Here is a 26,822-nt window from a genome sequence, read left to right on the forward strand (position 1 = left end):
TCTATTAATATTAACTGGACCAAATTTGAGCCTAAAATATGTATGTATTTAAATAAAATTCATATAATACTCTACATAGAGGTCTCTTTAGTAAGTTATACATAAAACATTACATTAAATAATGAGGTTAAAGGTGATCGTGTGTATTTTAATCGTATCAAATTTGTAGCTCTTTTAAGACGTTAAGTTATTCAAAATACGCGACACTAGCGCACAACTGAAATAAAACTATCGCAGAACTTTAGTCTCGCTTTGGTCCTATAAGCTTATATAAAGGTGCGCACACTACTCGGTTTTTAGTTTTTTTTTATAACATAACGTGGCAAACGAGCAAGCGACCAACTGAGCCCGCCAAAATTGCGAAGCGACCGCTGCAAATGGACACCCGCAATTGAAGATGCGTTGCCTACCCTTATCTAACGGAGGAGGAGACGCACATAAAGAGGATATTTCCCCTTCCTATGCATCTCATCCACCGCTATATCCACTTCCTCTACCCATCCTCTCCTTATAAGAAAAGGGTGTTAAAGAGAAAAGGATTTAAATTAGGCCTCCGGCACCACACTCATCAGACGAAACACGGAATTGTTTCCATTTCACGCCTGTCTTCTGTGTGGTCGTGGTATTGCACCGGGCGTGCCGGCCCTTCAGTGCTAAGACGTTAAAGCGGGCACTACCACTGTTAACTAGTTGTGAAAACAGTTGAATGGGCTGCGAAACAATCGACAATCGCACAACTGCTTTGCGATAGTTTAGTCAAAGGTGTGCATGTATAAACATTTATAAGCTACTATTGAACATTAAGCAAAAATACTTATTTATGGATTAAAACGACAGTCCATTACTTTTGAAATTCCGAAATTAACTTACATATAAATGTATTCTAAACATGTAATTAAGATAAGAAGGCAGTAAACGTGAAATAAATTAATGGCAATTATTGTGCAGTGTCAAGAACGACTAAGAATTTATTGTAGGCTTATGTTAATATAATTTAAACAATCAAGAGCATCAATGAATATTCATAATAGAAGAAGATTTTAGAAATAGCTACTATTTCTAACGCGAACTTTGACAATTAAAAAACTGCAACTTAATATAAATTGTCCTAAATTTAATAAAAACTAAATACCACGACTGCAAGCTGCTTTTAATTGGAGTTTAATTGCATTTACATGTGCAAATTCTTCTTTCCATTCTCAACATTTGCATAGAAATTATTATTGTTAATTCTATTTATTGGTAGCGACCATCTCGATGGCTGGTATTCCACAACAATACGGATTTCGCGAAATTTCCTACCTCGCACAGCCGCGTTGTGGAACGGTCCTTCAAGAACCGAGCCTACCATTTCCTCAAAGGCTGGCAACATATTTGTTGTTCCTCTGGTATTACAGATGTATCCGGGCGTCGTTGATCACTTCGGTGTTCTAACCGCTTGTTTGCATCCCCATCACATAAAATAATAATAGTAATAAAGTTACTTGCTATTTTAAAAGAATGCGTAATAAAAATAATGCAGTCGAAGTGTCAACGTATTCGGCGCCAATGGGCCTTGGAACAACGTTTAACTTTAAAAGTCAAATTATTCATATTAGTGGGCAAGATTGTGAAATAGGTCGTACATAGCGGGGACTATTCTAAAACCATTTGATAATGTGATGTTCTCACTTCTTATTTCCTTGGTAATATTATAAATGCGATAGTTTAGATGATCGAATGAATGTTTGTTAGAGTTTGTAGTCTAAACTGCTGATCAGATTTCGATAAAATTTGGCACAAATGTAGAGGATAGTGTGGCTACACATACACATATGCTAACAACTTTTTTTAAAAATTCCAAGCGGAGTAAATCTCATACTAAAGCTCGTGCATAATAAACTCTCAAGTTATTTTTTTTGTCATCAATTCGGTTTAATATAAAGTATCGAAAGATATCAGAATAGAGCACATCAAATAGATGTCATGAGTGGAAATGAAGATGACAAACAGTGTCACTAGCATAAGCTGGCAGATGGCACAAAGGTCAGGCGGGCGACCTCTACGGAAGCGAGGCCGCTGCCGACCCCGAATCGAATGAATACGACGCGCATCGACACATGAATTTATTTCGCTGTAAATAATTTTAATACGACATTTTTGACTTTTGTTGTAATCATTGTGACTTGAAAAATATCTTAAAACATTGCTTACTTTAACTACAGGTACTATGGAACTATCAAATACCTTTGTTGAATTTTATTCTCTTATTATTGGTTCCTATCTTTTATTTTTGAATGGTGTATAATAATTTTATTTAATAAATGATGATTAATGTTTACTAAGACTGCAGTGAAAAACGCCTGTATTTATATTTTAGCAACAAGGGTTAGAAAAAAATGCTATATTATTTCAGCAGGCGTTTGAGGAAAAACTCGTAAAGTCGAGTTTTATGTAAATCCCACAATCTTTAGTCACAGCGTTATACTTTATGGATACATTATACCAGAACAGATTTTGATAAATTATGTAGGAGATAAATATAAAATTGTATATGTGTTGACTTCCAAAAGAGAATTAAATACATATTAGTTGTAAGATAAATTGAGTTATAAATAAAGTATTTCATAGAAAACAAATTATTTATACAAAATACTGCCTACCTTGACTCGAAAAATTAATCAATTGATCGGTTTATGTAAATTTTTTAAGCGGTATTATAATAATGCAAATAAATCTTTTTCAGATATGATATTTCTACTTTATGCATTTTAAAACATAGTTATGTATTTGCGTAACTTATCTTCAAAGATATGGATATCAAATTCTAGTGTGCATACAACAATTGACGTGGGTGAAGTTCATAATTTTACGTGTCACGAAAGTTTAAACGATAGAATTTAAAGTTTCACTTTATGAGAACGAGAACTGAATGTTTTTTTTAAGTTTTTTTTTTAAATTCTCTATACTGCTAGTCAATATACTAACATTTTTATGTACACACTTTGTCAAGATTAGTATGATAAATGTGTTTTAATTTTTCTAATACTGAAATAACATCTAGTTATTATTGAAAAGTTTGTTTGTAGTTTTTAATATGTTTGCCTGTAGAAATTAAATAGCATTTGTGCTAAAGTAATATTTTGTTTTAGCAAAACAAAAGATTTAAAACCGTGATATTATGAGCAATTAACAACGTAAAGTAGGTAAGTAGGCATGAAGAATTATGCTTTTGTTATATTGATATGGAGTAAAACATGAAAAACGTGAAAATAGGAATTAGGAGCAGGTTAAAAGAAATAGACAACTTAGTACAGTTTATTTTTTAATAATATTATTACTATATCTACTTACAGTTAAATTATTTACGTATTATGTGTACTATTTAACTATGTACTTATTATTATATATTTTTGAAATCATTAAAGTATTACCTATAACTTACTTTCAACTAAAAATAATTTAAAAATTAAATACAATGGGCAAGCATTTAAAAAAAATGGTTAACTTTTTAAATCTAAGTTCAGAAAATTATAAAAAAAAAATAACAAAAAGACGATATTACAGTATCACTAAATTCGTTTGTATTTGTTCTTGTCATGGTAATAAATATTTTGTAAATAAAATTAGTATCGCTTTTAAGATCTTAAAAATAATACTGGCATCTTCTTACTACTACAAATGTATTTATTACTTCCACCAATATCCATGATGTCCATAATATCCATACGGCCATCCGTATCCATACCCATGGCCGTAGAACGGATACGAATAATATCCACCGTAGTATGGATAATATCCTCCCCAGTCGCCCCAATGGCCGCCGTAACCACCCCAATGTCCGCCCCAATGGGACGCGGCGACTTGCAGATCTCCCTTTTCAGGAGCTGCAGTATCCAACTGTTCTACGTCTCCAGGTGCTGGCGCAGCTGTTACAGCTAAAAGTAGCGCGAAAAATACAAAAGTGCCCTGCGAAAAAAACAAAAAGAATGTTTAGTACGGAATAATATTACATCTTGCAATCGTAACGTCTAGAAATATTTTATTGCGGATGCAATCTGCTACGGATGTAGCAGACGCGCAGTCAGAATATTGGCACAATTTTAACTATCAGTTGAACTATTCTTTTGTAGTCGTGACAATACACGCATAGTTTTTACTGGACAGTTAGAAGCGTATACCTTAAACACGCTTCATACGCTCATCTCTAACTGACAGTTGAACTTTTCAGATAAAAACTATACGTATGTAGGAACAAATTTAAATGATTTGTTAAACTAATAGTTATAATTTTACTAAAATTCGTTTCTTCATTTCAAAATATCGTATACGAACAACTGTAGCGGGCTTTATGATGATTGGAAAAAACGAAATATTTTTACACTAAAAACTAGCTGTCCCCATGCGACTTCATCCGCATAAAATTATGAAAAAATTATTTTATTGTTTACATGTTTAAAATTATCAATTGCAAATGTCAAAATGACAAACCATGGCAAACTTGCTTCCTTGTTGTTAGCAGCAACGTTTGGTCTCTTTCCCAAATTAGGGTTTTTATCCAAAATATTTACCCCCTAAGTTTAATGGCGTAATATATAGCCTAAAGCGTGACGCAAGTGTAGGGCGTTTTATTAAAAAAAGGATTATTTAAAAATATGCTGTGATTGCTGACATCTTAGGCAACAAAGAAGTGTGTGTTTACGCTTTATTATAATAGTATAGAATACCAATACTTTCAGTAAATCAAACACTAACATACTTAATACAAATGTTTGAATTACTATTACTATGCGGCAACCCTACTATCTAAAAGCATAGTAATAATATTGCATCATAATTACTAAGAAACGACACAATAAAAATGTCCATACACATGTCATTCAGGCTTTACCGATTCTGAGAAATTCACACGAACACATAATAGTGAGTATAACAAGCCTATTTTCTTATCGTATACAATATATTATATATTTATACAATATATTTTCTTATCGTATAACAATCATTATCCATAAATACCTAATTGGTCTTAAGACACGGAGTTTTAGTTAATCAAAAATCCATACTAATATAATAAAGCGTAAACACACACTATTTCGTTGCCTAAGATGTCAATTACATTATATTTTAGAATAACTCATTTTTTTATAAAAAGCCCTACACTTACGTAACGCTTAGGCTAAATATTTTCACGCCATTATATTTAAGGAGTAAATGTTTTGGATAAAAACCCTAATATAGGAAAGAGACCATAAGTAGCTGCCAACATCAAGAAAGCAAGATTGCTATAGTAAGGTCAAATGTATTATGACAATTCTAATTAAGAATTTGACAAATCTAAACTATAAAATAAAGTTTTTACAATTTCATGCGGATGAAGCCGCATGGGAACAGCTAGTAAGAAATATATTTCAAAGATTGTCACCTTCTTTGACAAGTATTTATGTACTCAGAAATAACATAGAATATACTAATGTTTTGTTTCCCATATATATCTTCTCACTATTGTTTGCAAGTTATTATACTTAAATATTCGTCAAACTGATTTGTATTTCGGGTTTTTTTCAGCACCAAGTAAATTAGCCACCAAGTAATTTAGCTTATGTTTATTATTTAAAACTGAATACAATTTATAAAAAGTAATGCTAGTCCAAATAAGAATCTAATTAAAATAATCTGAATGCAGCGTAACTTTTTTTTATATAGTCTTAGAGTCACACTACAACATCTTATTTGTTAATTATGCATATATAGAGAAAAATGAAAACATAATTATTAGTTAGAAAAATGATTTAGAGATTGGATTAAACGTAAACAGTATTTAAAAATACGTAAGAAAATTAATATTGATAGTCTCTGACGAGAAAAATTATTCCCTAACAAATTATATCTTCCCAATTGACTTTGAAGACTTGAGATTGGAGAATAAATTTCGGGAAAAATATATACAAGAGTAAAAAGGTACTTACTTTGAAAGCCATGTTGTCGCGAATATCTTTGCAGACTGATGGCGTATGGTATTGGCCAGCATTTTATATGCCCGCCGCGTCCTAGGCACGGCTCGGCGGCTCCCTTGACGGTGTCAATGACCTCTATGGTGTTAGACCATAGCAAGACAACGTTATGGTACTTCTTAGATAATTAAAGGGTTGTTCGTCAATTGGTGTTGTTTAGACAGTAAGAATTTGATGGTTCAATATAACATCTCACTGTGCAACTTAACTGGTATTTAAATTAATGGATTTACTCAACACATTTAAGACACTGGTAAATCTACGGTTAGAGTATTGAATTCCTTACTCAAAGAATCCAATTATACACATAGTTAACTAAATTACTAACCGTGATAAGTACAGCTTCTAGTAAACGTTTAACATTAGGGAGCAATTCCATTAGTCAATAACTTCATGGTTATATAGTATGCGGGAATCACTAACGGACGACTAATGTAATGATCTTTCGGTCTAAAGCAAACATAGCATAGTATAGCAGCGCGCGCACACCTGAGACTAAACTATCGCAAAACTGTTTAGTCGCGCTTTGATCCCTAAGAGCTTATATGGACAATCGTACAATACTTTTGCGATAGTTTACTCAAAGGTGTGCACTCGCTTTAAGGAAAGAAATGACTATCGCCTAACGCATGCGGGAGCTAAAGGCTAATATGAACGGTTCTCGCATGTATGGCTATTGCATTCGTGAACAGGAATCTCACGCACCACACGGGAGCTAACGACTAGTGAGACTGCGCCCTTAACGTCATAACAAGCGATGGTAATACGTCTTTAAACTGTAGACAGGAAAAAGATTAAAATAGAAAACATTAACGGTGATTCTTTTTTTAAATGTCACCTAGATTCTAAGAGCGACATCACACCTTTGACTAAACTATTGTGCGATTGTCGATTGTTTCGGAGCCAATTAAACTGTTTAAAAATAACTAAAAACCGAGTAGTGTGTCCTTCCCTATATAATCTCGTAGGAATCAAAGCGAGACTTAACAGTTTTGCAAAAGTTTAGGTAAAGTGCGCGTGCTCATATAAGGACTATTGCATTAAAATCTAGCAAGTATATCGACAATGGAAACAGTAAATATTAGTAAGACTGTCCGTGACGACAAAAATCAATTACACTTCAATTGTTCATTGTCGGCCAATGAGACAAGGAACTATCGACACAATGTTGATTTCACAGTTAAGTCTACAGTTAACGTAGACTTTATTAGGTTTAAGTGAAACGAATTTAAATATCCGATTACGAAGACGTAGGAATTAAAAAAGAAATAAAAAAGTTCTTACGTCTCGACTACCGTTGTCTAGTTTCCGTCTGTAATTTTGTTACGAGTTAGATTTTTCTGATATAATGTTAAGTTATATTTGGAATCACAAACTGAGGTCCTCTATTGGATATCTATTTATAATGAAAGGTATTATAAGACTCAAACTTTATAGCAGCTCGTAGATGTCTGTCAACGGAAACGTGTACTAATTGTCAACTGCGAAGCAAGTCAACGTAGAAGTATGACTCGCGTTCACACCCCTTCACTGGCTATACCTAGAATTGTTTCGTGGGAAATTTCGAACTGTGGTAAAGTTTGGATTTTTTTTTTATAACATAAGGTGGCAAACGAGCAAGCGACCACCTGAAACCGCCAAAATGGCGAAGCGCCCGCTGCCCATAGACATCCGCAATTGCAGATGCGTTGCCTACCCTTATACGACGGAGGAGGAGACGCACATAAAGAGGATATTTCCCCTTCCTATGCATCTCCTCCACCGTCAAATCCACTTCCTCTTCCCAACCTCTCCTTATAAGAAAAGCGTAGTAAAGAGAAAGGGACTTAAATTAGGTCTCCGGCACCACACTCATCAAACGAAACACGGAAATGCTTCCATTTGACGCCTGTTCTGTGTGGTCGTGGTATTACACCGGGCGTGCCGGCCCTGCAGTGCTAAGATGTTAAAGCGGGCACTACCACTATTATATTAAGAATTGTCTCGTTTGAACTATCGAGCTGTGGTAAAGTTTGGATGGCACAATACTCATGTGATGTTAAATCATACTCTCACTAATAATTGTAACCTTGAACAAGTCAATTACGCAGGCTATATACCGGATGCCTAATTACATTGTTCAAATACAAGGTTCGTTGTCAATAGTACGGGAATGTAACAAAAATTACAAAATTAATATCATACTGTGCGACAATATTTTGAAGTTTAACAGCGAAATAAATTCCATCTCCAATCATTGCTTACGCTTTTACCACTTTAACTTTTTAATTTTCAAGATTGATGTCCTAAAAGCGATGTTTTAATTAATTGGAAATACCTATAACTACACCGTTATCTTAACACCTGATTATCCTTCTAAGAATAGCGACATTGAATGAAATTGTCATTCCATTGCCCAAAACGTCACGGCGTAAGCTCGAATATACCGAAAATGACACGTGGCTGGAATGGATAAGATTGACAGGTGTATCCTAAAGGTGAGGCTATAGTGAAAATGAAAAATGCTTTACTCTTCTATAAAATTTCACAACTTTTTGGGGACTCTTCCTCTTATAGGTAGAGATCTGTACTACAGGTTATTGTTATCGCGAATAATAAAAAAAAATAGTATTATTTTAACATTTATAACTCAGATTTTACGTAGTGATGTCCGTATTCCACGCATTGCAGGTCAAGTTTCTTTCACAACAAATACACTTTTTTTTTTCTCCTCTTGCTGGATTTTGCATTATCCTAGTACCGACGAACTGCATTTTAGTAAAAAGTATTCTTTAAAAAGTCTACTCTTTCGAAATTCATGTGCTGTTCAAATTAAATGCTGTTCTCATAAAATCGCTACCGCTACATGATAAGTGCTCACCCTTATTATGACTAAGTCATGTTATATTTGCGTCACAGAAGCTACGCGCCTTCAATGGACATTATTTATGAAGAGATACTCGTCAATGGACAATAAGGAAACTTATCTTTGATGAAAAAGAGTCATTTAATGACATGAGTTTACAATCTTTCAGCAGTGGAAGCCCACTGTTACAATAATTAATTTACGCAGACGTTACGATGAAAAAACAAACGAAATAGAAAAATATAACGCTACATTCCCATTCCGCGTCGCCTGTGACGCGTAACTTATTACAATAAGAAAATAAGCAAAGTTTACTATGACTATGACAAAGGTCTATTATGAAACTGTTGCATTTTATGTCATTACCTGATATAACACCTTGCGATATCCGCTAAAGGGTCAATTGTCGTGCTTCGAAGAATAGGGACATAGAATTGGTACGCGTAACATTAAATATTTCAGAAATTCATGCAAATTTCACTCATATGCTGATGGCATATGGTATACTTTTGAATGTAATACCTTTGTTTAATCGGGTATTATGGCCTTAGTGATGTTTTACGCTGAACGTAAATTGGTAACCTTAGTTCTAATCAGTGCCGGTGTAAGGGTAGGGCGCGGTGGGCGACCGCCCTGGGCGCTTCACAGAAAGCTTTAGCCCTCGCCCTGGGCTAATAATACTTCAACTGGTACTATCTACTCTAAAAAAACAAAAGACAACATAGAAATTAGGTCCAATGACTGTCCGGAGAATTCTAACTACTAGGAAGAGAAAAAAACAGAATTTCTTATGGCCAAATACTGAAACGTCATTTAAATATATACTATCCAAATTTCTTTAAAATTATAATGTCTATCAGATTGCAAGCGGCCCTTACGAAGCAGAACATTTAAAAATCGTCTCAGTATTTGGACATTAGACTTATCCTAACATTTTATTTGAGGACAATATTTAGCTAATAGATAGGTAAATAAACAATGCCCTTTTGAATACACACATCAAAGACCTTGATAGGTAGATATTGCAAAAAGTCATACAAGGTACAGTCGCGGAAATACGCGCTATTAAACTTTAGGAAAAATTGCCTAGTGCAAACGAAGGGATGATAATATAAAGAAACCAGCTGTCTATTAATAAACGACTTTCTTCGTACGGATACTTATTTATAATCTGTGTAATAGTTTTTGTTCACTGTCTCGTTTCAAAATGTTTAAACGAATGTAGGTTTTAAAGAAAATACCGCCAGTTTTCTCGACAGTATAGCTATAAATTGAATACTAACAATGGTGAGTATTGTCGTATGCACTTACGCAACAAGATAATATGCCTCTGAGACTGTAATTAACGTATGTAGGTAAGGCGTGGTTGTTTTTTGCTAATAAGTATTGAATACATGCTTGTGGTATGGTACGAACATTTAATGATGGTCTAAGACAAATTTAAAAGAAGATTTTGCCTACATCTTACATTTGTCTAGTTTTATATTAGAGGTTTTAGCTACGAAAGGTTCCATAGTAAGGGCTTAAGGACTATACTACAATAAGATTAATAAAATGTTGGTAACTTATTTTATTTGTGACAGTACTAACTAAACAATTAACTAAAATAAATATCTAAACCCTTAAGTTATTTATACACTGTTTGTTTTCGCAGAAATCTGGTGTCCTTGGATAAATTTAATGTATTTTAATTTTTTTTTACAATATCAAGAGTTATTTTAAAACTTTTTTCATAAATTAGGATTCAACGCCATCTTGTGGCGCTAAACAAGACTATGTAGTTGTAATTGTAATACCGCCAATTTCAAGGTCTTAATTCTTTCTCTTTTAATCACATAAAATGTAAAAAACTAAGCCAACAAAATGTTTACAAACTGAGGACATTTTTCATTAATTATATTCAAACAGCTAATAAGATTTATGAAATCATAGCCATTGTTCGATTGGCGCGTAGTCGACATCGTGAGACGCAGCGCTTAGTATTCTTCCTCTGCCGAAAGATGGCGCTTGTCGTTTAAAATATTCTGCCACGTTACCACTCATACTGCCGTAGGGGATGCCACCTGAAAAATACAAAAATAATAATTAAAAACTTAATTATACTGTCCAACATTGTAAAGTTAACTAAATATAAAAGTGAAATATAATAAAATGCATTAAAAAGGGTAAGATCAAGATCAAGCAATATAAAATTAATCCTAACAGAAGACTATCATTTTTCTTTCTCGAAACGTTTTTAACTTTTTTTACTTAATAAGCAAATAGATGGCGCTTTTTAATATCATTGCAGATTTTAATCAAAGACATGCAATCTGTGGTAAATTATTAAAAAGTAGGACATTAACAAAGTAATATCAGTTTTATCAACTAATTGAATCTTATTTGTTAAATTTAACAAGATCGATGTTGCATAATTTGTTACCATAAGAAAGGCCTGGTCCGGGAAGTGGTGGTTGTCCAGCGCTATCAGGTATCGCAAGTGTAAGCGCTATCAGTGCAAACAGAGCACAAAGTAAAATGGTGATCTGTAAAAATAGACAGTCCATTTAGTAAACATTTGAAGCATTTTTTTGCAGACTCTTAGCTAGACCGAGTTATGTTATTCAATTTGTTGCAATAAAATCAAAGAAATATCTAAAACAACTCAATAAATAACATCAAACTTTACTTATAGCGCAATAAACAAAAGTTTGCCGTAAATGGTTCTTAGATCGTAATGTATCTCAAATATCTAGGTCGACTGCTTATTCCAGCGGTACTAGATTTATCTATTGTACGTAATTTGACCAGTTTTTTAACTTCGATATTATATTTTATGTCTCCATTTGCTAAAAATAAATGCCACTACAAAAATAAAGAATGCTACAAAAATGTGTAGTATGAATTTCTACATACCTAAAAATAAAAATAATTATTTTGATAAATTTTATCTCAACAATCAGGATTTAGAGTGGTAATAATTTATATTTCAGGCCAAAAAAATGTGTTTTGTATTTAACGTTTTACAGAATAAAGCCATTATTCTATACATATAATAAAATTGCAGTGTCTGTTTGTAATATCAAAAGAAAAATTCCTGATTTCGGGAATATGATGTATTTGCATTATGATAACGAAAATCGCATTTAAAAAAAATGTCTGTCTGTCCGCAAGGCGCGTTTGTTCCTGGTAATCTCCGAAGAGGCTGGGCTGATATCAACCGGACTTTCATTGAAGGGTAGCTGACATAGATGGGCATATTATAGTTTACTTTTTTATTTTAATATTGTGTAGATGAAATCGCTACTTGTCGAAATGTCTTTTCAAATTGACATTGTATTTATCTTACTGCATTGATCTACTTATCGTTGTATTTCTGATCAACCTCGACCTTGTATACCATATGATATGTTACGCTTATGACAGAGAATATATTTGTTATTGTCTATGCGCATTAATAAAGGCGTTGGCAACACTAGTCAGCCTTGTATATGATAACATCTGTAAGAAGTTAAATGCTATATTTGAGTTGCATATTTTTTTCTGAAGCAATTATTAAAGGTGAATTTTCAATCCTTTCAAATTTAACTTATCTATGGGTCTGTCCCACCAAATTTTAAATTGTCTGATAACAATCTAACGTGTAAAATATATGGTGGAAATATCGGGTTTTGTTTCTTTTTCGGACAGTAACGTCATTTTTAAGCTATCTGAGCCTCTATCAGCCAGTGGTGAAACAGGCCCTAAGTAGTAAAAGTAGATCGATTAAGTTTACTCTCTTTTACGAATCAATTAAAACAATCTTCAGGTCTAAGTTAAGGATTATTGGTTTTAACCTGTTTGATTGTTAAAACCAGTTTAGACAGCCGCCTGGTCATGGTTGTTCTTAAATTATTCATTAAAGTAGTAATTATTTAATAACTTGAAGTGCGAGGTAAAACCAGAGCAGGAAGTATCTGCGGTTTGAGGTCAACCTTGCGAAATCGTGAAATGTTTGACAGCATTGTAAAGGTTACTTCTTAATCATACGCGAGATTTGTAATTTTCTATAATTAAGAGCCTTAAAAACACTTCTACATGTACTTGTATGGCATGTGAGCAAATTTATGAATCATTACATCATCACCAGCTCACTATACGTCCCCAGAGGTTCGGAGTCTACCCTAAATTAGGGTGACTAGGCCATAGTCAACCACGCTGGCCAAGTGTGGGTTGGTTGACTTCACACATATCTTTGAATTTCTTCGCCGGTATATGCAGGTTGCAACACGATGTTTTCCTTATTGTAGACTGTAGACAGTCTCAGAGATTAGCAATTGATAATCTATACAGATACATACATATAAAGATCAATATTTTTGTATGTATTGAAATAACTCAAAAACTACTGGGCCGATGTTAAAATTTATCTGTGAAACAAAGGCTGCATTTTTAATTTCCCGTGGGCGAAGTCACGAGCAACATCTTATATGTCAAAAGTAAACAGTTATTTCTAAAAGAATGTTTTCCAATTTAGGACTTAAATACTCCAAGTTAAAGTACATAGTTGCATACCTCTACGTTAATTAAAAAAATACTCCTATGTAAATAGTTTTCAAAGTATTTTACGACATCAAAACAAGATGCACAACCTTGTTTCAAATAAGAAACCAGTTGCTAGAAGTGACTTCAACTATGCGAATAAAGGAGCTTGAACGTGAAAAATCAAGGTTTGTTTGAATCGCCGTACAAGTACAAATGAGGTGTAAAAATTGTTGACATAGAATTTTTATTGCATTTCTTACTGATTTTACTTAAAGCAAAATTGTTTATGAGTGCTGTTGCTTTCGAGAAAAGGGTTTTTAATTATGTACAGAAAATAAATCAAAAATTATTTATTAAAAAATGGGACTGTCCCACCAAATTGTAAATTGTCTGATAACGATGAAACGTGTAAAGTATGTGATGAAAATATCGGTTTCGGCACCTTATCTGACAGTGATGTCATTTTTAAGCTATCTGAGGCTCTACCAGCCAGTGGGACAGGCCCTAACTGTTCTTAAACGTCAGGAATTTGAAACAAGTATTACTTTTTGGCAATGATTCTCAGATCCGTTTCTATTTCTATTTTATTGTGACTTCCTCAAATCTAAGGTGATTACTTAGTGATTAGATTTTAAAATCATAAAATATATACTGTTTCGAGTTTATTTTCTGTTGTTATAATAGTTACTATTAAAACGCAGTTATTACAATGTCTTAACTTATTACTTTTAAGCAAAGGGGAAAGCTATGAAATTAAGTTAATGAAAGTTTTAAATATTTGTCTATTTCTGCTTAAGTAACGATTAAATAACAATAAGTAAAAGCGGAAACGATGATACTGTATGTATACAATCGACAATAAACTTTCATTGACCTCATGCCATCGACCCGCGAGGTCTGGCCTTATGTAACATCTTATCATTTACATAAGAAATAAAAGGTAATAATAGCTATCCAAGTTTTATCCAAATAATCACATAATTTCGCATTTTATAAATTATTCGTTTTCTATCCTACGAAAATAACCAAAGACCACATTTCTACAATGCAAATTTAACCTAAATACTACTGGTCGATCGCGTTTTATCAGTGCAGAATTTAAAAATAGTTATAATATTCTTGCACGTACACAAATTCCAGTCGTCAATCAAATTTGGAACAGCAGTATTGCGCTTGCGAACGGACAATAATTTTTATTTGTTAGCAACGCAAATAACTATATCGTTGTTGAAAATATAACTGTAATTGACGCTAATAAATACACAAAATACGTTGCTAAATAAATCTTTTAATTGAAATAGAATTAAAAGGCATCAGTATATCAATTATAAATGAATTATTTTGCATAAGTACTGGCTTTAAGTTTTACGTATTATTAGCGGGAGACATATGGTTAGTTACATTTTAGTTAGTGATAATTTATAAAATAATTATTGACCGTTACTAAAAAAGTTTTAACACTTAAGTTTAATTGATTTACAAAGTGAGATATTAAAAAATAAAATAAAAGACAGTAAATAAACATAGATGGAGTGTTTCATACAAGTTTGAGGTTACAATACTGAGGGAGTTTACTCCGACAAAAGGATTTTGGAGGTCATTTTTAGCGCTACTTTTGTGCTCCGCAATAGAAGTCTATACAGATTATAATTCATAGGTTTTTGTCGCTGAACACAAAACATATTCCTGTCCCTTTCATTCAATTAGAAAAAAACAAAGATAGCGATACACTAAAAAATTACGTAAAAACAAAAGAACTAACCTGTCGTGAAATCATGTCTGCTTATTGTAGACTAGAGTGAGCCGCGCGGCATAACGCACGATACTTATATCGAAGAGATGCGGCCCTCAAAGTGTCGGGACATTCTGCAATCGGAATACGAAAACAGTATAAAGGATAAGATGAATTCTGACATTGAGAATCACGTGACCGAAGTTTGTGATAAAAAATTTATTCGGATTGCGTAAAAGTCGTTGATGTTTTCAGGGTTTTTATGTTTTTAGCGAAGAAAAAATAACTTATTAGTTATTTAAAATTTTCGTAATAGCTTTTTCTAGTAGAATAAATGTCATGTGATTTCGTACGGTTTTTATAAGTGGTTTATCTATACTAATATTGTGAAGAGGTAGGATTTATATTTTTGGATTTTTGTATCATCATCACCAGCTCACTATACGTCCCCACCGAGGGGCTCGGAGCCTACCCTAATAAGGGGTGACTAGGCCATAGTCAACCACGCTGGCCAAGTGCCGGTTGGTTGACTTCACACATATCTTTGAATTTCTTCGCCGATATGCGCAGGTTGCATCACGATGCTTTCCTTCACCGTAAGAACGTGGGGTAAATTATGTACATATGAAAATTCGAAAAATCGAAAATCACATTGGTACATGGCGGCATTCGAACCCAAGACCTGTAGATTACAAGTCAAGTATTCAAACCACTGAGCCACCGACGCTCATTTTTGATATATTTTTGTATGTATAATAATAATAACTCAACAACTACTGGACCGACTTCAAAAATTCTTGCACCATCAGAAAGCTACATTAAAACTTACTGTTGCAGAATTATCCTCTTCCTTGGTGCTTATGACGCGATGTTAAGTCCATTGAGCCTTGACAACTTAATGCCGACTGTATATAACTTGACGCACGATTAACTTGAGCTTAATCTGTTAAGTACAACTTACACGCTCTATATACCAGATATTCAACCTTCATACAAATTCGTACTTTATAGCATTGTATTAGCATATAATAACTATACTTTATACATATGTATGAGGCTTTTAAGGTGGAGTAATGGACGTGAAAAAAGTTCTGCTTAAATTTACCTTAAGTTTTACTAGTAATGGTTAGTTAGGTTAGCTAGGTTAGTTAGGTTAGTTACGTGAAAAAGAAGTAAATACTAAATTATTCTATTAAGCTCTTGGAAGAATTGAAACTTCATATTTCGTTTCAAAAACAATATTTCCAAGTTATTTTTATAGCAATTTTTAAAATGAATATCTTGCTTCGGTTAATTGTTCACATAAATAACCGAAGCAAAATATTGCAAATTTTGTTTACATTAATATTAAAAATTTAACTATATAATGTCCGTTAAATTACTTTTATACAATAACAAACTTTATAGGTCGTGTCAACGACCGATTTTTAAATTCTTACTCGATGTTACTAAAGACGTTATTTGATCGTCTACAAAAACATCGGTAAGACATTTTTTCACATTGATTCCTTTATCGAATGGCTTACAGAGCAAAAAAGTATCATTAAAAACATTTCCTTGACTGGCAGTTTCTAATCAGCAGAACTGCAATTGCGCTGCTCTGTGGCATTAATTGCAAAATACAGATCCAGTAAAGTTTACACTTTGGAAGGAACTGGCTTATTTTTGAACCTGGGCCAAGGTTTCTACGACGCCCCGTAGCTGCAATACAAACCCATATGAATGAAGGCATCTGTAGTGGCTCCGTATGAGCCTGTAGCGCCCTCGGTGGCCCGAAGGAATAAATTGGATATGGAAGCGGTTTGGACGGAGGTTGGGTCGCATAGGAAGGAAAACCCTCCATCTATACGTCATTTCCTCCGTCAGTTAAAAGTAGGGAAATTGTTTTACCCATAGGGGTAGCGGTCGCTTTGCTATAGGCGAATTCTGATGGTCGCTTGGTCGTTTGTCACCTTATACTATAAAAAAGTTTTTAAACGCTTCAGCGTATGTTTTACAGCGTAACAGGCGAATAGTTACAGTCATATCCACTAGGTCGGGTACAATCGCGATCACAGGTTTCGGTATATTCGCGACCAAAGCGTTTTCAAATTGGTACAGTCGCGTCCAGTGGATCGGTTACAGCGCAGTCGTGTTGCAACATAAAATTCGTAAGATGAAATAACAGAACTTACTGCAAGTTTATTATCTTTACGTTGTATTTGACGATCGGTTTTGTGGTTTGAAAATTATTACTGTTACTAACAGTACAATGATATTTTAAACTAGCTTTCGCCCGCGACTCCGTCCGCGTGAAATTAAAATACAATAAAAATGTAGCCTATATAACTCACAGATAAATTACCCTTCTAATGGTGAAAGAATTTTTGAAATCGGCCCATTAGTTTTTACGTGAATCGAATACATACAAAAATACAAATCTTTATAATATTAGTATAGATATATAAGAAAAGATTTATCAGATAAATCACTAAATCAGTAATATAAAATTATTTTTGCCTTTAAGACCTTTTTGTAATTATTTAATAAAAAAAATTAACCCAATTAGGATATTGATGGAAAAAAGGTATTTAAACTTTAGCAATATTCCTAAAGAGTATTAGTTTTGTAAAAACATTCCAGTCCATATAAACATCATCATTAAACTGTCTCTAATAGTCAATTTATGAAAGATTAAATTTAACTGAATATAATCTAGGTGTGTCAAACTAATATGGTTAATATGAATAAATATCGAATAAGCAATATCTAGATAGCCTTGTACTGTGACAAATATTTCTAGCAAGAAATATAAATTTTATTCTATAAGCTTACATTTTAGTTATTATAAACATTTAGGCATTGACGCATTGCCTAGGCGGTGTACGATTAAAAGCTTAACATCACTAAAATGAACTTACAAAGTTTTGTCTTTTAGAACAAATATATTTCTAAGAGATATTTCCTACTATGCTGTATTTTTTTGTACCTTGTACTTTTTAATCTGTTTAGATCCATTTTATTTCAATCATCAATTTACCAAAATTATAAATTGGTGCAACTAAAAGTATTTCGAGAAAAGCTGTAAATTCTGTTTTCTTATCTAACTAACTAACTAATATTATAAATGTGAAAGTTTAGATGGATGGATGTTTGTTAGAGTTTGTAGCTTAAACGGCTGAACGGATCTAGATGAAATTTGGCATAGATGTAGAGCAGAGTATGGAATAACACATATGCTGCTTACTTTTGTTTTTTTTACTACCACGCGGACGGAGTCGCGGGCGAAAAGTAGTTTTAATTATTTAAGGCATGGAGAAATTTCTTTGTATTCCAAGGGAATTACATTAGGGCCTGTTGTCTTCAACCATCAGGCAGTCGTGCATGACTGTGGATAATCATAGCATAGTTGTTATAAAACGCTAAATTAAAAAAATAAAAATTACATTACTTAGCCTGGTATGATACGTCATTGCTTCATAATTATTATTATCAGGTTTTAGGAAAATTAAATATGTTACTGTTTAAAGGAAATGAAACGATATAACATGATAATATGAAAACGAAATCTGTCATCTCAACTGACTTCCTCCGACAGAAAGAGAAAGCATGAGATCGAGGATGTAATATTTCCGATTGGTTTCTACCTTTTAAAAATGATCGGCTTTGGTGTGTAACGACAATTAGCTAAAATATCTTATGTAGGTGAAGTTACTTAATACAAAATGACTTCCTTTCCCACTTAACCTATACAAATAAACAAATTTAATAGCTTTTTACGAAGCAATATAGACTGTAACCGATGAGGGCGTGTCAGCGTCCGTACAAACGAAAGAGATTCAAATATAATATTTGTATAGAGCGGACATTGTGAGTAAATACCATCAAATATTTTACTCAAACTCACGCGTAATCGATATTATCTATTCTATTACATGTTTTGAACTAGACAATTGAAAACAGTTCCGACTACTACATCGGAAACTAAAAATCGACTTGCTAGTACAAACCAGGTCGTTTTTTATATCGATTTTTTAACCAGTTTGGTCTGTTTTGTCCCGTCTATCAATTTGTATATGTTAAATGTCTTTGTATCGCAACACATTTCAAACTTCCTTTACTTTCAACGAACCAGAGGCTCGCACCGGCTGCGGCCGAGTTCGAGTTACGTCAAGATCGACAATGCTTCAATTTCGATGCGATTGCGAATCGAATTACATAAAGAAATGTCCCACCGTATAGTTGCACAAATCACTTTAACCACGTTATCGATATTGCATCGAAATCGATAAACATCGATATCGATTTTTATGCTCGAATGAACTTAAAACATAAATGATATAATTGAAAGTAAAACAATAAGAATTTATGCAATGACATAAAAAATCATTTAACAAAACGCTAGATAACTTTATAACATATTATTTACATAAAAAATCAATTAAATAGACACTGTTTAATAAAAAAAATGATTAAGTATTTCAAATAATTGCATAATGTGAAGTCTTAATTCAAGTCTCAACATCTTTTTACTGTAAACTAACATAAGTATACACTAATAACTTAGTGTATACTTATGTTACAGTATAAATTTATCATTTAAAATATTGTGTCACATGTTAATAAAAAAAATGTTAAAAAGCTTTTAAATAAAAGCGTACACAATTGCTCAAAAGCTTAATATAAAAATCGATTTCTTAGTTAATCGATGTTTCGATTTCCGTCGAACCGTAAATGAAGTTCTGCATGATGACATTGCGACGAGATTGCAAACGACGGTCGTGCCTTAGTTTCGCAAATCGACTAAAATTCGAAACTGAATCTATTTCGTTATAAATAATTGTTTTGTTTTTTATTTATTTTGACTTAATCGATTTATTTTCTACGTAGTCAAATTAAAAATCTCTTTGTAAAACAAACAGGCAACCACAGAATGGTTCTAGGGCTCCCAGGTGGAGTTTTCAAGGGCGCCTTTTGTAGTATTTGGGGAGGGATGGAAACAGGCGTATTTAGATTGTTCTGGCGTCCCTTTTTAGTAGCAACCTGGACGTTCACCTTGTCATTAAATGTCCTCTATAAATTTGTAAATAAATTAAAAACCATAAATTAAAGTTATAACTTTGTCTAATTCATAACGTGTATAGAATCTCCCACAAACTTAGATATAAAAACTACAATTTCTCCGAATGGTATATTGTGAAAATGTGCAAAGCTTTCGTTGCACAAACGTTCTCGTTATTAAAGGGCATTTTAAAAGGTACGTACAGTTAGATGCAAAATAAAGAATAAAATAAAATCTAAATTATATTTGAAACATTTTTATAAACGAATGATTAAATCTGATCATTTTCGCATTTCAATAGAAAAACAAAGAAATAATTTTTCTTAATTGAAAGTTATTTTTAACTAAGTAAAATCAGTTTACTGATATAACCTTAATTACTGTCTTAAACTAAAACTAGTTCATAAGCATTTTAGATATTAACTTTACAAGAAACTAAACGATTAGTAAGAACCGAAGACTGTTCGCAAATAAGCGACCGGTCAGTACCTACCGTGGGAGTCTAGGACTAGAATACCTATAATGTTTCGCCATATGTCGCAACCACTTTGACTTTCGAAAGACCACTCCCGTTATAATTGTCTTATACATTATGAAAGACTAGACCAACATAATTTATACCTTTTGCTAAGTATTCCACTTATACTTAAGTATAAATTAATTGCTGAACGTATGCCTGTATTGAATAAACGTTAATAAATTTTAAAAACGTAATAAAAAAAACAAATAAGCTAAAGTCAGTATGAAAATCGTCTTAATTGTTAAGAAATTTTGTCTGTGTCTTAAAGATTATAACTTAAAAGTTTATTTACAAAACTGGTACAAGTTATTACAAAACGTTTGAATGTCGGGCTCAAGTCCGGGAGATATTTCAATCCTGATTTTAGTCGTAGCTTTCACCACATTGCTTAGAATTGTCGACTCTCTCAAACGTTCGTATCCTAACAAAGCTGACTTTCCATGTCCTTATTAAGTTGCACGGTATTTTGTAGTAAAATAGCGTTAACCTCTTTTTATTCCAAAAATTTCTATATCTTCTGCATCTGGTTCTAACTAAATTATTAAAAAATAATGATCTACGCAATGGAATGTAATCATTTACTTTCCCTTATTATTCTGTTTATCGCACTGTCATCTTAATTTTTTTTTGTTCGTCTCGAATCAACACAATCTGTTGACCTCTTCAGTGGTTAACTCAAACGATGTCGAAGAGCTCGGACTTGGGTTATATACACGATGATGTAGGCCAGTGAAAGCATATACATAAGCAAAAAAAAAAGTTATTTTTAAGTACTTTATATTCAATTAAATTTAATTGCATCTAAAAACTTACTAAGAATTATTTGTACTAAAATTTTAATTATTGCGACAAATGAATTAACATTTGTTTTATCAATTCATGTTTTTTATATCAATAAAATTCTTAAGAAAAATTTCAAAGCATCTTCGTATCGCTTATAACTTGGACCAAACGTTAGTATCAAAGCGAGCGGTCACTAGCAATCGGCCCGCAACGAATAACCGAGGAGATAAAAGCAGTAGTCAGGCCATTTACTGATTCAGTTGACCGAAGTTTTCGTCGCGATTCGTGATGTAAAATCATGATCCGAGTTTTAGCGTTTCTCGTGCTCCAATATACGTTGTGCTTGACAATCCGAGTACCAATTGAGTGGAATGATAATAGTGAAGTGCAAAATGATCAGTTAAAAAACCAAAATGTTTTACCAGTTGAGACATTCGCAACGAAAGAGGCGCAGCAAAATCCTCAAAAACCAATACCGAAAGAATACTTCGAATACACAGCGAAGAAACCTCAATTCGCTGTTGAAGTTGCCAATTTCCATGGTGTGAAATCTCCGGAGAATCTATACAAGGCCCACCCTGTTAGACCACATACGGGTGTCAACAAACCTGAGCTTGGAAAACATAAAATTCTTGATCCCAGAAAACAGATACATGCACCTTACCGGCAGTTCATAAACAATAACAAACATCTCACACACGTGACTCCAGTTTCAACCAAATATAATATATTCCATCCTTACAAAGCGGAAGAGCCGGCGTTAAAAATAATATACCAAGATCCTTTTCTAGCAAAAGTACAGAATGACGTTAAGACAACTAAAAACCGATTGCAGTTATACGAAAATAGTGCTGGCGAATCTGATATCAAAAAAAGTGAATATTTAGAAAGCCCAAATGAAACAGATCGCAAAAAAAGTCCTCCTCAAAATCAACCAACCCAGTTTGAAATGCACAAGCCACAACGGCGCCCTATATACTATATGCCTCCAATATCAAACAACAATCGAGATAATGTCTTGAATCATAAAATAAGACATCCATGGGGACAGAGTTATGGAAAAGTTACTCCGAACCACTATCGTCCAATAAAAAACCATTTACACAATCTTAGGCAACAACACGCCTTAAAATACGATGATGAACAAAACGAGTATCCTCAAGTACAACCTGCCGAAATTCACGAAGAAAAGCCTGATGGATATGATATATACGAAAAAGGCAAGGCAAAATTTTCTCAGTTAAGAAATAATGTCGATGAATCCATTAACAAAGCGGTTAAAGAAAATCGTCCTAGTAGTCATCAAGCCTTAGAATTACAAAACACCAGTAATGAAAATGAAAATGTCGACGATGAAGTAGAGTTTTCTCCCGTTAAGAATTATGCCCAAGTAAGAAAAATAGAAACAGTTAAGCATGTTCCTCGAGACGCAGCATTTCATGACGCTGAAACATATGAAGATATATTAAACGCACCTCGCCTGAGAGAAGCAGTAAAAAGCTCTAAAGCTCATACTATTTATTCAGAAGAGGGTTATGAAGATGCTGCATATGATCATGCTGGAGAACAAAAACATGCAACTGATCACGAAGGTCATGGAGGTTATCTTAAAGAAAAGGAGTCAAGTGAAGGAAAATATAAAATACCAAGCTATAGCGGAAAATACGAAGATGGTAAAGGGACTTCATACGGAGATAGTACTATTCATGGCGAAAAGTGGAAGAATGATGACAAAGAAAAAGAGGAATTAAAGGAGGAAGACGATCATTCTGAGAATAATAGTGATTATTTTATTGAAAATGATAACCGCAGCCAACATGAAGATAAAGAAAACTCCGGCGAAGGTGACTCACAACATGGCTTAAGTAAGAGGGAAACAAATTTTGAGGTACCCGAAATTAATTTAAGTACAACTTTCCCAAGTGACGATGAACAGCGCAAAAATTCTCAAAATAAAACTCAAGCCGATAAATCGGATCATAAACTATCTAAGTACCCCTATTACCATCAAAATACGGAAGCAATTAATAAGCATTCGCCTTTAAGATATGCTGAAAATCTGAAGAATATTCCAAAAAAGACGAAAGGGGGAACTGAATTTTATGACTCTCGAAAGCAATATGAATGTCCTGAAGTAGACGATAATGTTGATCCAATCCCAGAAAAATTGAAAAAAGGTGGTCATCCTGACGACAACAACGAAGATGATGACCAAAGCATAAAAGAAACCGGTAAAAAACAACGTTTGAAAGGTCTTGGTGACAAAATCGATTGTTTTAAAGTTAAATATTTCGGAGAAAATCCTTTAGATAGTCCATTTTTCGAGGAAGACCTTATTTCAGACCCAGAACCAATTAGGGCGCCAATTTCGAATATTTTTAAATTCCTCAATGAACGAAACAATCCCATAACACTTGAGACTCAAACTAGCAGTATCGTTGATCAAGATAAAATGAAAAATAGTGAAATAAAAGCTAACGACACATTAGCCCAAAAACTGTTACTTGACATTTTGATATCCGAGGGGATGAAAATTAATGACGAAAACAGTAATGATCAAAATGAAAAGAAAAAAGAAATCTCAGCAAGAAGGAAACGAGCAACTCCTTTTATTTACGAACCGTACAAAATAATAAGAGATAGTCAAATTCAAGATTCGAAGAAAACAACTACATCAAGTAATATAAGTCCGTTAATTAAGCAATTGCAGTCAAGCAGAGTTGTGGATAGAGTCACAACAAACTTAAGTAAAGATCAACCAGTTAAAAGAAATACGGGAAGTATTACTTACAAAAATATAAGCAAAAAAGATAGAGAAAAAACACATAGAACACCTGAAAAGGAAACATCAAATTCTACATTTGTAGATGTAAATGAAGGTCTGCGCCAGGGTGAACCACGATTTGAACAAAGACCATTAAATCACAAGCCTCAGTATACACCTATAGAAATAAAAAAATCCATTACTCCTGAAGCTTATAAAATTCATACCAACGACAGTAATGAAAACGACAAGTCTAAAAGTCAAGTAATACGTGCCGAAAGAGCGCATAAGAACGAGAACGCAAATGGAAATAGGGAGTTCTTCGATGTTTCCAAATACTTGCCAGAATCGTTGGAATTACAAAGACCAGAATCATCAAACAAAGTCAAAAAAATTAAGGAGTATCCTGAGCGTAAACCAGATGTATTAGAAGAGGATGAATCTGAATCACAGGAAAGTGACGAGTATGATGAATATGATGATGAGGAAGAAGAGATTGTTCTTACAACCTCAACAACAACTACATCAAAACCAACGATTAGAAAGAGAATTAGAATTCATACAACGTCAAGCACGCCTCGGAATGAAGAAAAAGTTGATCACCAGGTACCTAAGTTGCAATTAATTACTAGATTCCGTAATCCCACGGATGAAGTAATTCATCAAGATAAAGTCTCAATTCCAGTCAATGAGAAATTGAAGGAAAAGTCGAAGACAACAAATGATGACACTGTTATTCCTAAATACAGAGAAAAGAAAAGAAAAAGTGCTAAGAGTACTTTTGTAACAGATACACAACGATATGACGAGGGTAACGATGATATGAGAAAAGACGACATCGATGAATTAATTGGTATAAAACATGATATGGAAGAATACATGCCTAATTATGAGAAAGAAGAGACAAAACGGAAACTTAATAGCAAAACAAATTATGATAGCGACTTTGAAATTGATGGCAGAAATGACGATGAAGAAGAGGATGATAGTGAAGAGGACGATGAAAATGACGAAGAGGGTGACAAAACTGATGAGGATGATATCTCTGATACATCTAATACCGAGGATAGTGATGAAAGTGTCGAAGATATCAAAGTTACTACTCCTGAACCAACTAAACAAACGCTTCCTCAAACAACGGTAGCACCTGAAAGCACAACATCGGTTCGAAGATTAAAAATAGATCTAAAACCAGTGATATCTAAGAAAAAAATTGAAATACATAAGGATCTCCCAAATAATAACAACTTAACTCAATTCAAGCAAGATATTAAAGAAACAGAGATAATTAAAGAAATACCTAGGAAAACATCAGAAAAAAATGCTGAAATTCTAGAATTATATAAAGATGAAAATTTAGCACGAGAAGTTAACAAAATATTTGATGTTGAAATTTTTGACGATGATGTTGATCTCAAGAACGGACCTAGACATGGAGGCAATTACAGAAGTATAGAATCTATAGAATCTGAAAATACACCTACTGCAACGACTGAAGAAAAAAGTAATAAAGAACCTTCAAATATTACTACTAAGGTTTCTCCTTCATCGGAAAATGAAACAATAAAACAAACCAAACGTAAGCAAGAGAGGAGAAGACAACACGACAACGTAAGAACGAGAAGTACCACTCAAAGAACAAGAAGAAGTCGTGGCCCAAATCCAAGATTAAGGGACCTTAATAATGCTTCAAATAATTTATCTGGTACTAAAACGCACGGCGGTAATTTAAAAATTAATCAAAGTCAAAATAGAGACAACCAAAATAAGAAGAGCGAGAAACTTATAGAATTAAATGAAGATCATGATGAAAATGAAGGTGGCAATGGAAATATGCATGGCGGGAATTTTAAATCCTATGGTAGCTCTAGAAGTAGCGGCAGAGATTTGCATGGAGGTAATTACAGGAGTGCAAGAATCACTCAAGCTAATGAACATAACAGACAACCTTCGCGTCGAAGAAAGGAAAACAAAGAGGATAGTTCCAAACACATGAGAACAAATTCTATCGCAGTACTGGACACATTTGCACGCGTTATTCCAACATTAACCACCTCTGCGCCTTATATTTTAGACCCTAGCAAGAGAATGTATTATTATGTCGATTCGTAAAGAATCAATATGTTAGTAGAATTTAGTATAAATTTATGCTAGGATCCAAAATTAGCAGTGCCACTTATAGTCTTCTATTTTCTAACGTTTTTTAAAGTGTTAAAAATTGGGTTACGATTTCATGGTATAAAATTGTACCTTGTTAATTTAAATTGTAAGGTCACTACGATAAACTATCTGTGATAAATACAAAATTGTTACCTTTTCTAATAAATAATTGAATGTGAAAGAAACGTTTATTTAAATTGTTTTATAAAATAAATGAATAATTTAAAATTTTCGAGTATTATTTTTTATACCCTTTTAGGTCAAAGTCAGGTCTTACCAATTGTATAAGTATAAAAAACATTTCTTGGTTGAATAGACATTCAGGACATTTTGTTTTCATTATTACACTGTTACTATTATGCTATCGAATATTTCTAAATCAACATTAGCAGCCTTCACTTTGCCAATAACATTGTTACAATTGATTTTGTTCAACGACAGCACTTTCTCTTTTATTAATACTTCATAAAATATTTGAAAT

At 33.2% G+C, this 26,822-nt stretch overlaps 3 protein-coding genes across 3 annotated transcripts; 1 reads left to right on the top strand and 2 right to left on the bottom strand.

Moving 5' to 3' along the window:
* Positions 1-3,293: 3,293 nt before the first annotated feature.
* LOC106100122 (neuropeptide-like protein 29) lies at positions 3,294-7,039 on the bottom strand. Its single transcript, XM_013278863.1, has 2 exons — positions 5,949-7,039; positions 3,294-3,948 (listed from the first exon to the last, which is right to left on the bottom strand). Exons 1-2 carry the CDS (start codon positions 5,958-5,960, stop codon positions 3,670-3,672), a joined length of 291 nt encoding a protein of 96 aa, XP_013134317.1. The 5' UTR covers positions 5,961-7,039; the 3' UTR covers positions 3,294-3,669.
* Positions 7,040-10,394: 3,355 nt separating this feature from the next.
* LOC106100232 lies at positions 10,395-15,201 on the bottom strand. The gene is made up of 3 exons (XM_013279024.1): positions 15,104-15,201; positions 11,261-11,363; positions 10,395-10,901 (listed from the first exon to the last, which is right to left on the bottom strand). The coding sequence occupies exons 1-3, from the start codon at positions 15,116-15,118 to the stop codon at positions 10,765-10,767; spliced, it is 255 nt and encodes an 84-aa protein (XP_013134478.1). The 5' UTR covers positions 15,119-15,201; the 3' UTR covers positions 10,395-10,764.
* A 6,489-nt stretch (positions 15,202-21,690) lies between these two features.
* Positions 21,691-26,502, top strand: LOC106100227 (MATH and LRR domain-containing protein PFE0570w-like). The gene has a single exon (XM_013279016.1). It carries the CDS (start codon positions 21,716-21,718, stop codon positions 26,291-26,293), a length of 4,578 nt encoding a protein of 1,525 aa, XP_013134470.1. The 5' UTR covers positions 21,691-21,715; the 3' UTR covers positions 26,294-26,502.
* The last annotated feature ends 320 nt before the right edge of the window (positions 26,503-26,822 follow it).

This window comes from Papilio polytes, unplaced genomic scaffold (assembly GCF_000836215.1).
Source record: "Papilio polytes unplaced genomic scaffold, Ppol_1.0 DF824069.1, whole genome shotgun sequence".
Classification (NCBI taxonomy): domain Eukaryota; kingdom Metazoa; phylum Arthropoda; class Insecta; order Lepidoptera; family Papilionidae; genus Papilio; species Papilio polytes.

Excerpts from the sequence above, each read along its gene's own strand:
- LOC106100232 (XM_013279024.1), bottom strand. Across the intron at positions 10,902-11,260 it reads CGGACCAGGCCTTTCTTATG|GTGGCATCCCCTACGGCAGT; the intron begins GTAACAAATTAT and ends TGTATTTTTCAG.
- LOC106100227 (XM_013279016.1), top strand. The coding sequence starts at position 21,716 with ATGATCCGAGTTTTAGCGTTTCTCGTGCTCCAATATACGTTGTGCTTG.